At 44.8% G+C, this 11,632-nt stretch overlaps 3 protein-coding genes across 3 annotated transcripts; 2 read left to right on the top strand and 1 right to left on the bottom strand.

The window, feature by feature from the left end:
- Positions 1-249: 249 nt before the first annotated feature.
- On the top strand, positions 250-978 carry AOL_s00210g291 (uncharacterized protein; the record flags this gene model as incomplete). The annotated part of the gene is made up of 1 exon (XM_011129092.1): positions 250-978. One exon carries the CDS (start codon positions 250-252, stop codon positions 976-978), a length of 729 nt encoding a protein of 242 aa, XP_011127394.1.
- A 1,769-nt stretch (positions 979-2,747) lies between these two features.
- Positions 2,748-6,491, top strand: AOL_s00210g290 (uncharacterized protein; the record flags this gene model as incomplete). Its single annotated transcript, XM_011129091.1, has 4 exons — positions 2,748-3,402; positions 3,529-5,096; positions 5,314-6,444; positions 6,471-6,491. 4 exons carry the CDS (start codon positions 2,748-2,750, stop codon positions 6,489-6,491), a joined length of 3,375 nt encoding a protein of 1,124 aa, XP_011127393.1.
- Positions 6,492-7,230: 739 nt separating this feature from the next.
- Positions 7,231-11,133, bottom strand: AOL_s00210g289 (uncharacterized protein; the record flags this gene model as incomplete). The annotated part of the gene is made up of 7 exons (XM_011129090.1): positions 7,231-7,296; positions 7,375-8,681; positions 8,737-8,923; positions 8,973-9,662; positions 9,723-9,848; positions 9,931-10,072; positions 10,463-11,133. 7 exons carry the CDS (start codon positions 11,131-11,133, stop codon positions 7,231-7,233), a joined length of 3,189 nt encoding a protein of 1,062 aa, XP_011127392.1.
- Between the last annotated feature and the right edge of the window lie 499 nt (positions 11,134-11,632).

Genomic DNA, 11,632 nt, shown 5'->3' with positions numbered 1-11,632 from the left:
TTGTAGGCCCCTCCTCCCTCCCTCCCAACAAGAAGTAAGAAAGAAAGAACATAAGCAAAGAAAGAAAGAAATTTAGTTCCGTCTCGAAACCAACCTCAAAAGACCAAAGCAAAATGAAAACTAATATACTCTTCTTTTAAAAAACGATAGCGAAGCAAATTTCTACCTCGCCTTGAAAAGCAAACACCCGGCTTGAAACAGCAGCTTGAACTTCAATATATATCCCAGAACATTTCAAACTTCATAAATATGTCCAAAGACTTAGGTGCACACTTCAAGAAATTCGAGATGTGGTTGGAGTGGGCTGGCACGCGTGAGATTGTCTTTCCAATTCCCACCGACAAAGATGGTAATGAGCACCAAGGATTCACGACACTCCACGAAAGAGACCCAGCTATTGAAACGGAAATACGTCGGCGGGTGAGGGAGCTCCATTATGCCCTCCAGGGCACGAAAACAATAAACCCAGAAGTAGACCTTGATTATTCTCCGGCTATGGTAGCGGCAGGTAGGAGTTTTCATATCGACCGGAGCTCGCGTTACATCTACAAGCGTTATTTGTATGATGTTTACGATATCCGTTCCGACCCGTCCATTGATATCTTCGATATGTTGAACGGCTTCACCACCGTAACGATCCCTCATGATGAGGAAAACCATCCGACGCGGCAATTCTTCGGTATACACGAAACTATGTGTAAGATTGCCATGGATATTAAGGCAGAGCAGCTTGCGGAAGAACAAGCAATTGCAGCAAGATCAGTGGCCCAAGAGCAACCTATGGCACCCGGCGAGGGACAGGCCGCAGAATCTAGGCCAGTTTCGCCTTTCCGAAAACGTGGTAAAGAAAATCTTCAAAAAATGAAGAGGCGTGTCACGAACCTGATACCTGGTCTATTCCTAAGTCGCCCTAAGAACGCTACCGACAATGCCGATAGAAATAAGGATTCTCTTCCAATGCCGGGATTACCGACGTAAATCGGAAAATCTGCGTCAGCATTCATCAGTCATTCCTTTCCTATAGGCACGTTCAAATAATCTTCGCCCTCACTACAATACTCCGGCACGTTAGTAGTAGATCATGTCAATCGGAAAGGTTTGACGGGCTGACGCCAATATACTACCAACCACCATATCCATCTTTATCCTTTCTCCCTTCCGTTTTGTATTCTCGAGATCTCCCTCGCTCTCCACATACACAAAATGTGGTGAATAGCGATATGGTACATCCGGTACACATTTCAACTGCTTCTTCTTATCACCATTCCTCCTTCTTTCTTGTTCTTATCTTAGATTTTTTATTTTTTTTATTCTTTGCATTTGACTATTGCAATACCTTCTACTAATGCATATATTTATCATGTACCTGCCACTTGACAAAAAAAGCGCAAAGGGGAAAAGAATATATTAAAAAAGGGTTTAGTAGTTAGTTCTCGTACATATACTGCTAGTGGTTAATAGTAACGGTACTTTTTGGGTTTGAAGCAAAAGAAGATTTGAGAAAGTAAAACATAGATATTGAATTGAAGATTCGACTAAATCATTCATAAGATAATCAATACAGCAAGCTATTACGGGGCTAATCTGCAAGATACTTTTGTATCACCCTCCGAAACACACAATATGGAAGCGCTTTGTCAATGGTCTAGCCAAATTGTTTTACCAGGCGGATCGGATGCATCGCCATATATATCAAAAACCTTGGATATCCACTCGCAGAGCCGAGGAAAGGTGGTTATCTATTAGTACGTTTACCTTAGATCCTTCGTTGCAATTAGAGCTGTAAGTAAATATAGATCCTTCCAAGGCCTCTAGATAGGCGCCCGACCTAATGGCTTAGCGGAGGAAAAACAAGGTTAGTCTAGAAACCAAGGAATGAAAGTGGGGCCGATTCAAGATCTATTTGCAATATTATTACTAAGTAGTTAGCCAGATCGCACGAGTTATTTACGCATCAAATTATCTAAATTCTTTCATGTATAGATCTCATTGAATTTAACTCACATCTTATCTACAGAAGCCCGACATCAGCCTTAAGCTTAGAAATTGATAACCATAGCGTAACAAGCCAGATATGAAGTCGACTATATGTGTATATATACCCTCGTTCCCGAAAAATCACCACAAGGCTGAATATTTTCCCCAATTATCATGACAGACGGGACCGATCGTCGAAGTTTTGACCTAGTTCGTCGCAGTGCATGACACCCTGCATGCATAAGAGGCTGTACAAGGCTGCTGGTAACGAGAGAGAAAAACAGCCCCGCATTTCTAAACAAGGCTACTAAGAATTTACCTTGCAAGCTCATGCAGATTTAGTCGGTATGGGTTCCCAGACACTGAGAGGTAGGCCAACACAAGGGTTAAGGGTCGTTATAAATATCGGCGACCGCGACCCGCAACTTCGTCTGGAAAAGTAGTATTATTCTTTTTAAGAAAATAAAGGAGGTTTTTTTATCAACTCTTGAGGAAAATAGTTTGTTTTCTTGGGTGCTTGATCATAGAAATCAGACAACGTTAGTCCTGGACCCAAGGAAGATAAAAGTTATCATATCCCTCACTTGGGTTAGGTGTTATATTACAGTTAGATCTGAAGAATACAAGATCTATATATATTCTGTAAGTACAATCTTCAAACGCGAGTCGGAATTAATACGCATTGGCAATGCAATGGAATACTAACTGATCCCAGTACATCTAGAACCCCCATTTCCAAACCCTCACAAGTCTCTCCTAAACCCACCAAAATGTCTGGCGCCGAGTTCGTAGCAGTCGCGGCCGTCGCCTCCTCCATAATCGCCATAATCGACGGTATGGCCAAAGTCGTCGAAGCCGCACTAGACGCCGAAGGTCTCCCCAAAGCGTTCCGTCGTGCCTCCCAAAAGCTGGAGATAATCAGCGACATCCTAGATGCAACAAGAACAACACTAGAATCGCATAACTCATCACAAATCGACAGCGCGGCGAAAAAGACAATAGATAGATGTGAAGAAGATTGGAATAAACTCAAAGAATTATTTAATAAAGTGGTACCTGAGGATAAGAGTTCTAGGATGGAGAGATATACTAAGGCCGCTAGGACGTTGGGGAAAGGTGGGAAGGTTGAGACGCTGATGAAGAATTTGTTGGAGAATGTACAGTTGTTGGCTACGTTTAAGATTATGACGGAGAATGGGAGGGAGGAGGCGATTGCTTCTGAGGCGGATAAGAAGAAACTTGATAGACATATTGCGGATGTGACTGGTTGGGAACCCTCGTTGCCGGATAGCGTGTTTGAGGAGGGAGGGTATAATATGAACGTCTCTGGTAGTGGAAATTTTGTCGTTCAGGGAGAAAGTTCAAGACAGAATAACCTACAAGATAGGTCCCAGTATTTTGAAGTCAGGGGTGATTACCACGCGGGTAAGTAAGCTAAGGAGGGGGTAATACACCTTTTCAACAGCATGTTGTCTTTTTCTCATAGTTTTTTTCTATGCTTCGTGTCTAGGCCGCTAATAAAACGCCTGTTACTTTTCTCTTGTATGTTAGGAACAAAACCCCTTACACCAGAAGAAATAAACCAATTGTGCCTGAGTTCCTTAAAGTGCCCAGATACCCCCGCTATTAAGAATCGACTCAAGATGACCAAGGACAAGCTAGTCATAGGATCAATGGACTGGATTCTAACAGACCCCCAATTCCTCCGTTGGAAAGCTGGTGACGAACTCAGCCTGCTCTGGATCAAGGGAGGTGCGGGGAAGGGAAAAACAATGACAGCAATTGGACTTATCGAAGAACTTTCTCGTAGCAACGGCTCAATAGTTGCGTACTCCTTCTGCCAGGACTCAAATTACGAGCTAAATACAGTCGAAGCAATTATCAAGGGCCTAATTCGATGTTTTGTGAATCAACGGAACGAAGCTATGATGATATTACGACGTCTCTGGGATTCACAAAATGATTGTTTCATCGACGGTGTCCCCACATGGCAGACTCTATGGGATATATTCTTGGAAATGTTACTCCAAACGAAGTCTCCTAGAGTATATTTGGTCATTGATGCCCTCGACGAATGCCAAGAGGGTGATATGGCCGAGTTCTTACAACTTCTTGTCCGAACGGGTCTCGATAACCCTTCAAAGATCAAATGGCTTCTAACGAGTCGACCATTTCATATCGCTAACCAGGAATTACTGGCCGGATCTGACCAGGAGCTGGTCAGCTTAGAACTCAACTTCGAACACGTTTCTGCGGGCGTAGCGATCTATATTATCGAAAAGGTGGCCGAGTTGGATAGACGTCATCACTACGGCCAAACATTGCGTCAAGAGATAGAAAAGCAACTAACGGCGAGAGCAAAGGGTATATACATGTGGGTCAGCTTAGTATGCAAAAGACTGGAAGGTGTAAGTCCAGATGAAGCACTTGCAACAATTGAGGACTCGCCTCCAGGATTATTCCCTTTTTACAACCGGGCCTTGAAACAGCTCGGCTCTGGCCGTGATTCAATGATCACGAGGAGTTGTATACGTCTTCTTAGAGTAGCAGCATTAACTTTTAGTGTTCTATCGGTGGACGAAGTAGAGAGCGTTTCAGGTTTGGATTTATCGGGTGAACGGATCACTATCACAATGCTGCTTGATATGTGTACTTCATTCCTCAGCCTTCGCGATCAAGAGAATAAGTTGATTGGGTTTGTTCATCAGTCAGCTCGGGATTATTTAAATACCGAAGAGGCACGGTTAATCCTAGAGGGTAACGGAGCATATGGACATCGGGAAATCGTGCTGACCTCACTATCATATTTATCCCGGAATCTTAAAATCAATGTCGTCGACCTGGCCAAATTCAAAGAACTACGACCTTTACTGCAGCCGGGAAAGCTTGAAGATAGATTGGCGGGAGTTAAAACTAGTCAGTATGCGGCTAGAACTTGGGTTCATCACCTCGCAGAACTTGACGAAACGACACTGGCACAAGTGACCTTTAGCCGGTCAGATGGGGAATTCAGCTCATTCTGCCACAATAAACTGCTTCAGTGGTTAGAATGCATGTGTATTGTGGCCCGAGTAACATATGTTTCTGGGATACTAGATACCTTGGCGGAAAGATACCCGGTATGTACATTTACTGGAGCCGGCCGGCCACGCATTCGAATCACGCCTCGAGCACCTCATACCCCAATTGCAAGCTATCCAATAATCCAAATTTAGTAAACTAACGACCATACATGTACGCATCAAGATTTCCAGATTCGAGTCAAGAGTACCACTCTTCGTGAGATTTATACACGACACTCGTTCTTTCATCTCAAAATACGGTCCCTTCATCCAGGACTACCCTCTACAAGTTTATGCCTACGCAATGGCTTTCACCCCGGAAACCAGTCTACTCCGAGGCCGAAATCTTGACAAAGCCCCCACATGGCTAGGAACCCTTCCCCAACTTCAACGAAACCATGAATACGTATCCCTCCAACCCCGCAGCCAACGGTTCCGTAAGCAAAAACTCGATCATACGTGGAGAAAAAATCGCGAGACACTAGGTGCCGATCACCAACCGAAATTTGAAGTGGGACAACCTCGCGATGTTCACAAAGTCGTTAGATTCTCGCCAGATGGTAAACAAATCGCGTCAAGAGCCTTGAGTAATAAAACTGTGGTTCAGCTCTGGGATAGCCTAACCGGGGGGCCGCATAAATCTCTGGTTGGGCATTTATATCCAGTAAAGACTATTGCCTACTCATCTGACGGGAAGCTGATTGCTTCGGGCTCTGAAAATATCAAGGTGTGGGATACAGTCAGCGGCGAGCTTCAGATAACTCTGTGCGATAGCTCCAACACCGATTTATACATCAGAGCTGTAGCATTTTCACCAGATGGGGATAAAATCGCATCAGCTTCTGATTATGGAAATCTTCAGATATGGGATACAAAAGCCGGTACTTCCGAAACAACTATCAAGGCACACTCGAGAATATCCACCGTCTCCTTCTCACCGAACGGTAAATACATTGTATCCGGATCCTACGACGGGCATGTTAAAGTCTGGAATTCCACCACCGGGGAATTTCAAAGACAATTTGATACTGTATATCCAGTTACCACCGTTGCATTTTCGCCAAGCGGCAAGCATATCGCCGCCGGCGACTGCTATGGTGAATTCCACGTATGGGATACCCCGGCATTCTCGGGTATTGGGAAGATGTTCAATGTTCATTTGAGCGGAGTCGTGGGCTTTGTCGATTCGTTCACTGTGAAAGAAGTCAGATCGTTATACGGGTATCTTATTAACTACGTGATATTCTCACACGATGGAGAGTACCTAATAACCAACGTCGGCCATATCAGAGTCAAAAGAATTCCCGCGAGAGGGAAACCTCCGTTATCAACCTATGCCCCTATCTATAGGAGTTTTCAACATTTTGGTGTTCGTGGAGATTGGCTGTGCTATGGGACAGAAGAGGTACTTCGAATACCTTTTCTGTATAGTCGAGATATGCCAAAATCTAAGGGGCCCTATCGAGAACCCGTAACGTCTTGTGACATAAGAGGCGATCAAATAGTCATGAAACTTTTGAATGGAAGCATTTTAAGAGTTACTATTGATCAAAAAAAGCTGGCAATACCTCTAGAAGAATTGTTGAACAAGAATGCAGATTGGCCAGAGAAACCCGATGAATTGGCTGCTTGGCCATGGGTATCATCTATTGTCTCGGGGCTAGACAATATCTTAACTCATCCAGAACTATGATCAGGCTGTAAAGTGTTAGGTCATTGCCATAGCCAACTTAACTAGGCAAAGAAATAAATACTTATATATACTTGTATATACCTCTGCTGCACTGTACATAATAGGTAGTAGGTAGCTATCTAGATGCAAAAGACTTCACCCGCTTTCAACATAATTTTATAATCTGGATGGTGTACCAACTAGGAACTTATACCCGCAATGCATTTTTAACAAGCCGAATTCCCTGACTCTCTGTAATGAAGGGATTCGATCTTCGCTTGAACGAGACCAATATTTGACATATCCATTATTGTGTCGTAATATAAATAAAGAAAGAATGGCAACTGACGATGAAATTTATATTTTATTGACCCGGCCTTTCCTCCCCTTCCAATATTGTCAATGAAAAGTCGTTGGTAAATGATAATAAGTAACTGCCATGGGGAGATCATAAGTGCTAAGCCAAAAACAATAATAATCTATATATAATACATGTCCTGTCGCTATCCCAAATCCACCTTAAACACCAATTTCATCATCATCCAACGGCAACTCCCTAAACACTTTTTTCATAATGGTCTTACTCTATTCGCCCCCGAAAATAAATTAGGCCTCCAGTCTCCGAAATTTTCTTGAGGGGAGTAACAAAAAGAAGAAACATACCTTGTATAAATTCGCAACCCTCATCCGCTCATTATCCAAATGTGCTGCGTCACTCGCCTGCCCACATGGTAAATGGGCTGCACTAGCTCCAAATTCCATTTCCAAAAATCTGACCGCTGGAATACTCCCACCCTCTCTGATAAACAACGGTTTCTTCTCCCAAACTTCCTCCACAACCCGTGCCAAAGTTTTAAAAGCTTTGTTAAGCGGATCACCAAGCCACCACTCAGAGACATGGTCTATGCTAATCTTGAGTTGATTGGGGGACGAGAACGTTGAGAATTGGTTATAGAGGAATGCCGTAAGATTTTCGGTTACTGTTGATAGTTTTTGATCGGGTACGATGCGTAACGAAATAGCAGCGGATGCTGAACGAGGGATGATGGTTGCATTTGTAGGACCGGAGACGTTAACCCTGTGGATTGTAAGTGAGGGGTATCGCCACCTCGACATTAAATGCTCTTTCAAACGACCTGAAGGAATAGACCCTCTGAACAGCCTTGCCGAAAACTCATTCTCAATCTCGGTGTACATCGCCTCTTCAGCCGGGGTGATGGCCCGAACCATCTCATGAAAACCAGGAATCATGATTTTTCCACCGTCGCTGGTAAGCTTTGCGAGAAGATTTACCATATCAATCACCGGCTCCCGACTCTCACGACTGCCATCGACACCACTGTGGAGATCCGGTCTATCTGATTGAATTTCAACACTAGCGTGGACGACACCACGTAGGCCGTATGTTACGCATGGAGCTTCGTCGTCCAGCCAGTAACTGTTCGCGAGGAGGATCCAGTCGATTGGGCCGATGAAGTCCTTGTATTTTTTAACTGCTTCTTTGAAACCACGGCTTCCGGCTTCTTCCTCGCCTTCTATCAGGAAGATGATGTTGCAGGACAGTTGGTTATTTTGAGCAAGTTCACCGGCAGCGAAGATGGCGGCTAGAACCGGGCCTTTGTTATCGGACACACCCCTGCCGTACAAGTACGAATTCATCCCTGTCATTTCAAAGGGTTCCGTGATCCATTGATTGTTCGCGGTTCCCTCCCCAGCAGAGATGACATCATAGTGGCCATAGAAGAGAATTGTTTGTCTATTAGATTCCACTCCGGGGGTTTCCGGAGGTGTGAAGCGACCAAAAACGATGGGGTTGCAGTTGTCGGTGGGGATTAGGAAGGACTGGGCGCCGAATTGACGAAAGATGGATTTGAGGAGGGAAGCACCTTGACGACAGTCTTCGCTGAACTTGGGGTCATTGGCGACAGTTCGGTAGCCGACCAACTTTCGTAGGGTAGACAAGAGCTCGTCTGAAATTATTAGCAGCTTCTAAAAAGATGGGCGAGAAGAGGGGTGTGGTCTCACCTTCGGTAGTTCTATATGCAGACGGGAAGTCATCTTCATGACAAGAAACGTCCCATACGGATATGCAATCATCATTACCGCCTGAGAGATACAAATCTCTACCCTTGACTGACTTGAGATCAGATGCGAGGATAAGACCATCGTGTGCCTTCCAGCGTCCTAGTAATTCGAAGCGTTGACTCCATTTCTACTACTATTAGAAAGGTTCTTGGAGAGTGAGTTGGATAAAAACTTACCCTGACATATCCACTAGCACTCCCACTCCAGATACAGTTGTCCCTGACAGTCATTGTCAAGACATCGTCCTGGTGTCCCTTGATGCTTCGGATTAAGGCTTGGCCGTCCAAGTCCCAGATGCTGATCTCGCCATCCGTCAAACCACAGTAAAGGAATTGGTCCCTAGTAGCCATACACAACACACCGGAATCACCGGAAGTCAATGACTTCGACGTCTCCGGCTTGATGGCCGAGGTTTCCGAGTCGATTTCCCATATCTTGATTGATCCATCACCACCTCCCGACACCAAAATTTCCTCGCCTTCTTTGGTGAAGGATTGGAGGAGGAGCATGCAGTACACATATCCAAAATGGGCGTATTGAACAATATTCAACGGGTCAATCTCGACTAATTGTGATTCATGGCAGGATTCGAGAACATCCGAGGAGTCTACGGGTGGCTGGGGGGTCGCGGATCCACCGGGTCCGAGGGAATCGAAGAATCGGTGGGAACGTCTCGAGGGATGGGATTTTAAGGATGCCCGGGGTCGTTTGTCCGTTGACCGAAAGTCGTACCATTGAATCGAAGTGTTCTGGGCGCCGAGGTAGAGGGAGGAAAGTTTGGAGGAATAAGCCACGCAGAAGATATCGCCGATGTCGAAAGTTGAGTATATGCGATGGACGTTCTCGAATGTTTTTGTTCGCCAGATCTATTTTTGTCTTTAGAAATCAAATCTCGCGGCAGCATGGAGTGGGATGAGGAGAATTACATTGATAATCGCATCACCGGCACTGCTAACGAGTAAACTTTCGTCTGGAGAGAGGACCAAAGCGAGGATGCAACCGGAGTGTCCTTTCAGGTCTCGTACGTGGTCATATGTGTCAAGGGAGAAGACCTGTGGATAGAAGGTGAGTTGATGAGTAATGCGATGAGAAACGCCAAGAGATTTCAGGGAAGGGATGTATGGGTATGCATACCATGATATCGCCGCCCTGTGTACCAGCATAGATGTGGTCGGACGACACGGCGATAGCAAGGACGCTACCGCCACAGTGAACGCGATGGAGTGGAGTTTGTTCATTGGTATCGACGACGGCGACTGAGGCGGAAGCTGCAGGGCTAGAGTTTAGCAAGAGAAGGTCCGAGTGGTTCCACATTTTCACTTTTACGCATCTGCATCGGACGGAACGGAGAAAGTTGGAAGAAAGAGCTTAAAGATAGATGGTGTTGGGGTGGGACAACAGCAACAAGCAGGAACCAATTAAGAGATTCGGTTAAACAATTGGGAAAGCAGGGCGCGAAATGGCGTTATCATGCAATCCTCCGACCGGCATTCCATCAAAGCATTCCATCTGATCTTGCAGACTTCAATCTCGATGACGGAATTGAGGTATATTCGACAGGACATATATGCGACAGCGATAACGGGATGATACTGGATATTGGCAAATAATAGAAGAAGAAAATAGTATGAGGGAATAAATATATAAGAGGTAAAAGTAAACTAACTGACCGGAACGGTGAAGAGGTGTGGAAGAGCGACTAGGCGGCGAGGACCATTTTGAGGAGAAGGGAAGAGGCAGCGACGAGGAGAAAGACGATGTCTGCATGGAAAACGTCATGTTGCCCGAGCGTACGGACGAAGTTGGCGAATCGCGAGTATCATGAGAGAAGGACGATTGAGCACGGTATTTCCTCGTTGAAGGAACGGGTATTATGGATGGGCGTATGGAAGAAATGGATGATCTCAATGAGGATTGAGGAGAAGTTGAAGTTGAAGTTGAAGTAGTCGGAGAAGCTAATGGAGATGTAGAAGAGGCCGGGAGGGTGGTATTATTGGTATTGGTATTGGTACTGCCATCGGTATTACGGCTAGTGTCGCATGACAGCGAATGGGAGTGAACATGATTGGATTTGAAGCTGGGTCTGTCCGACTTGGGCGAGAATAGCCGGCCACCATTGTCCCGGGGGGGATTTGAAGATACTGATGATAAAGACGATGGTGATGTTGAGTATGAAGTTGAAGGTGATGTTGATGTCGATGCCGAGTATGAAGTTGATGTTGAGGTTGTTGATCGAGGCAAGGAAGGAGAGGTGGAAGTGGAAGTGGAAGTGGAAGTGGAAGTGGAAGCGTTAAGAGGAGAGCCAAAGAATGGCTCAACGTCAGGGCCGGTACACATCTTCACCTTTTTGATCTTACTAACATTGACTCAAATCACACACTCTCACGACTACAGTATAATATAAAATGTATACGTATAAATAGTATACAAATAAGTATATAGAAGATATGGAAATTGAATTGAATGAAATGGAAAGAAGATGGTGAATTTGTATTTAAGGGGATTCCCGAGACTAATATTATATAGTTCTTTCTCTCCAGTTCAGCTCTGTTGAATATCGACCAGTCACACTTGTCCTCCCTCTGGTTGTCGCTCTCGCACCTGTATAGGAACACCACCCCCTGTCTTTGTCTCAAAATCCCCAGCCTTGCTTCTCAATCTAGTCTACTACTATGTCAGGGTGGATATAAGTAGTTTAGTAAGTAGTTTAGTCAGTATCTTGGTCTCGAGGGATATAACATATATGATATATGGATAAGTATAGTAGATACCGGTACCGGCAACTACCCAATAATGGTATCCGATTACCAGATTGAATACACGCAGGAACATACCG

Source organism: Orbilia oligospora (genome assembly GCF_000225545.1).
Source record: "Orbilia oligospora ATCC 24927 unplaced genomic scaffold scaffold00210, whole genome shotgun sequence".
NCBI lineage: Eukaryota > Fungi > Ascomycota > Orbiliomycetes > Orbiliales > Orbiliaceae > Orbilia > Orbilia oligospora.
This window is presented reverse-complemented; position numbering and strand designations above follow the sequence as displayed.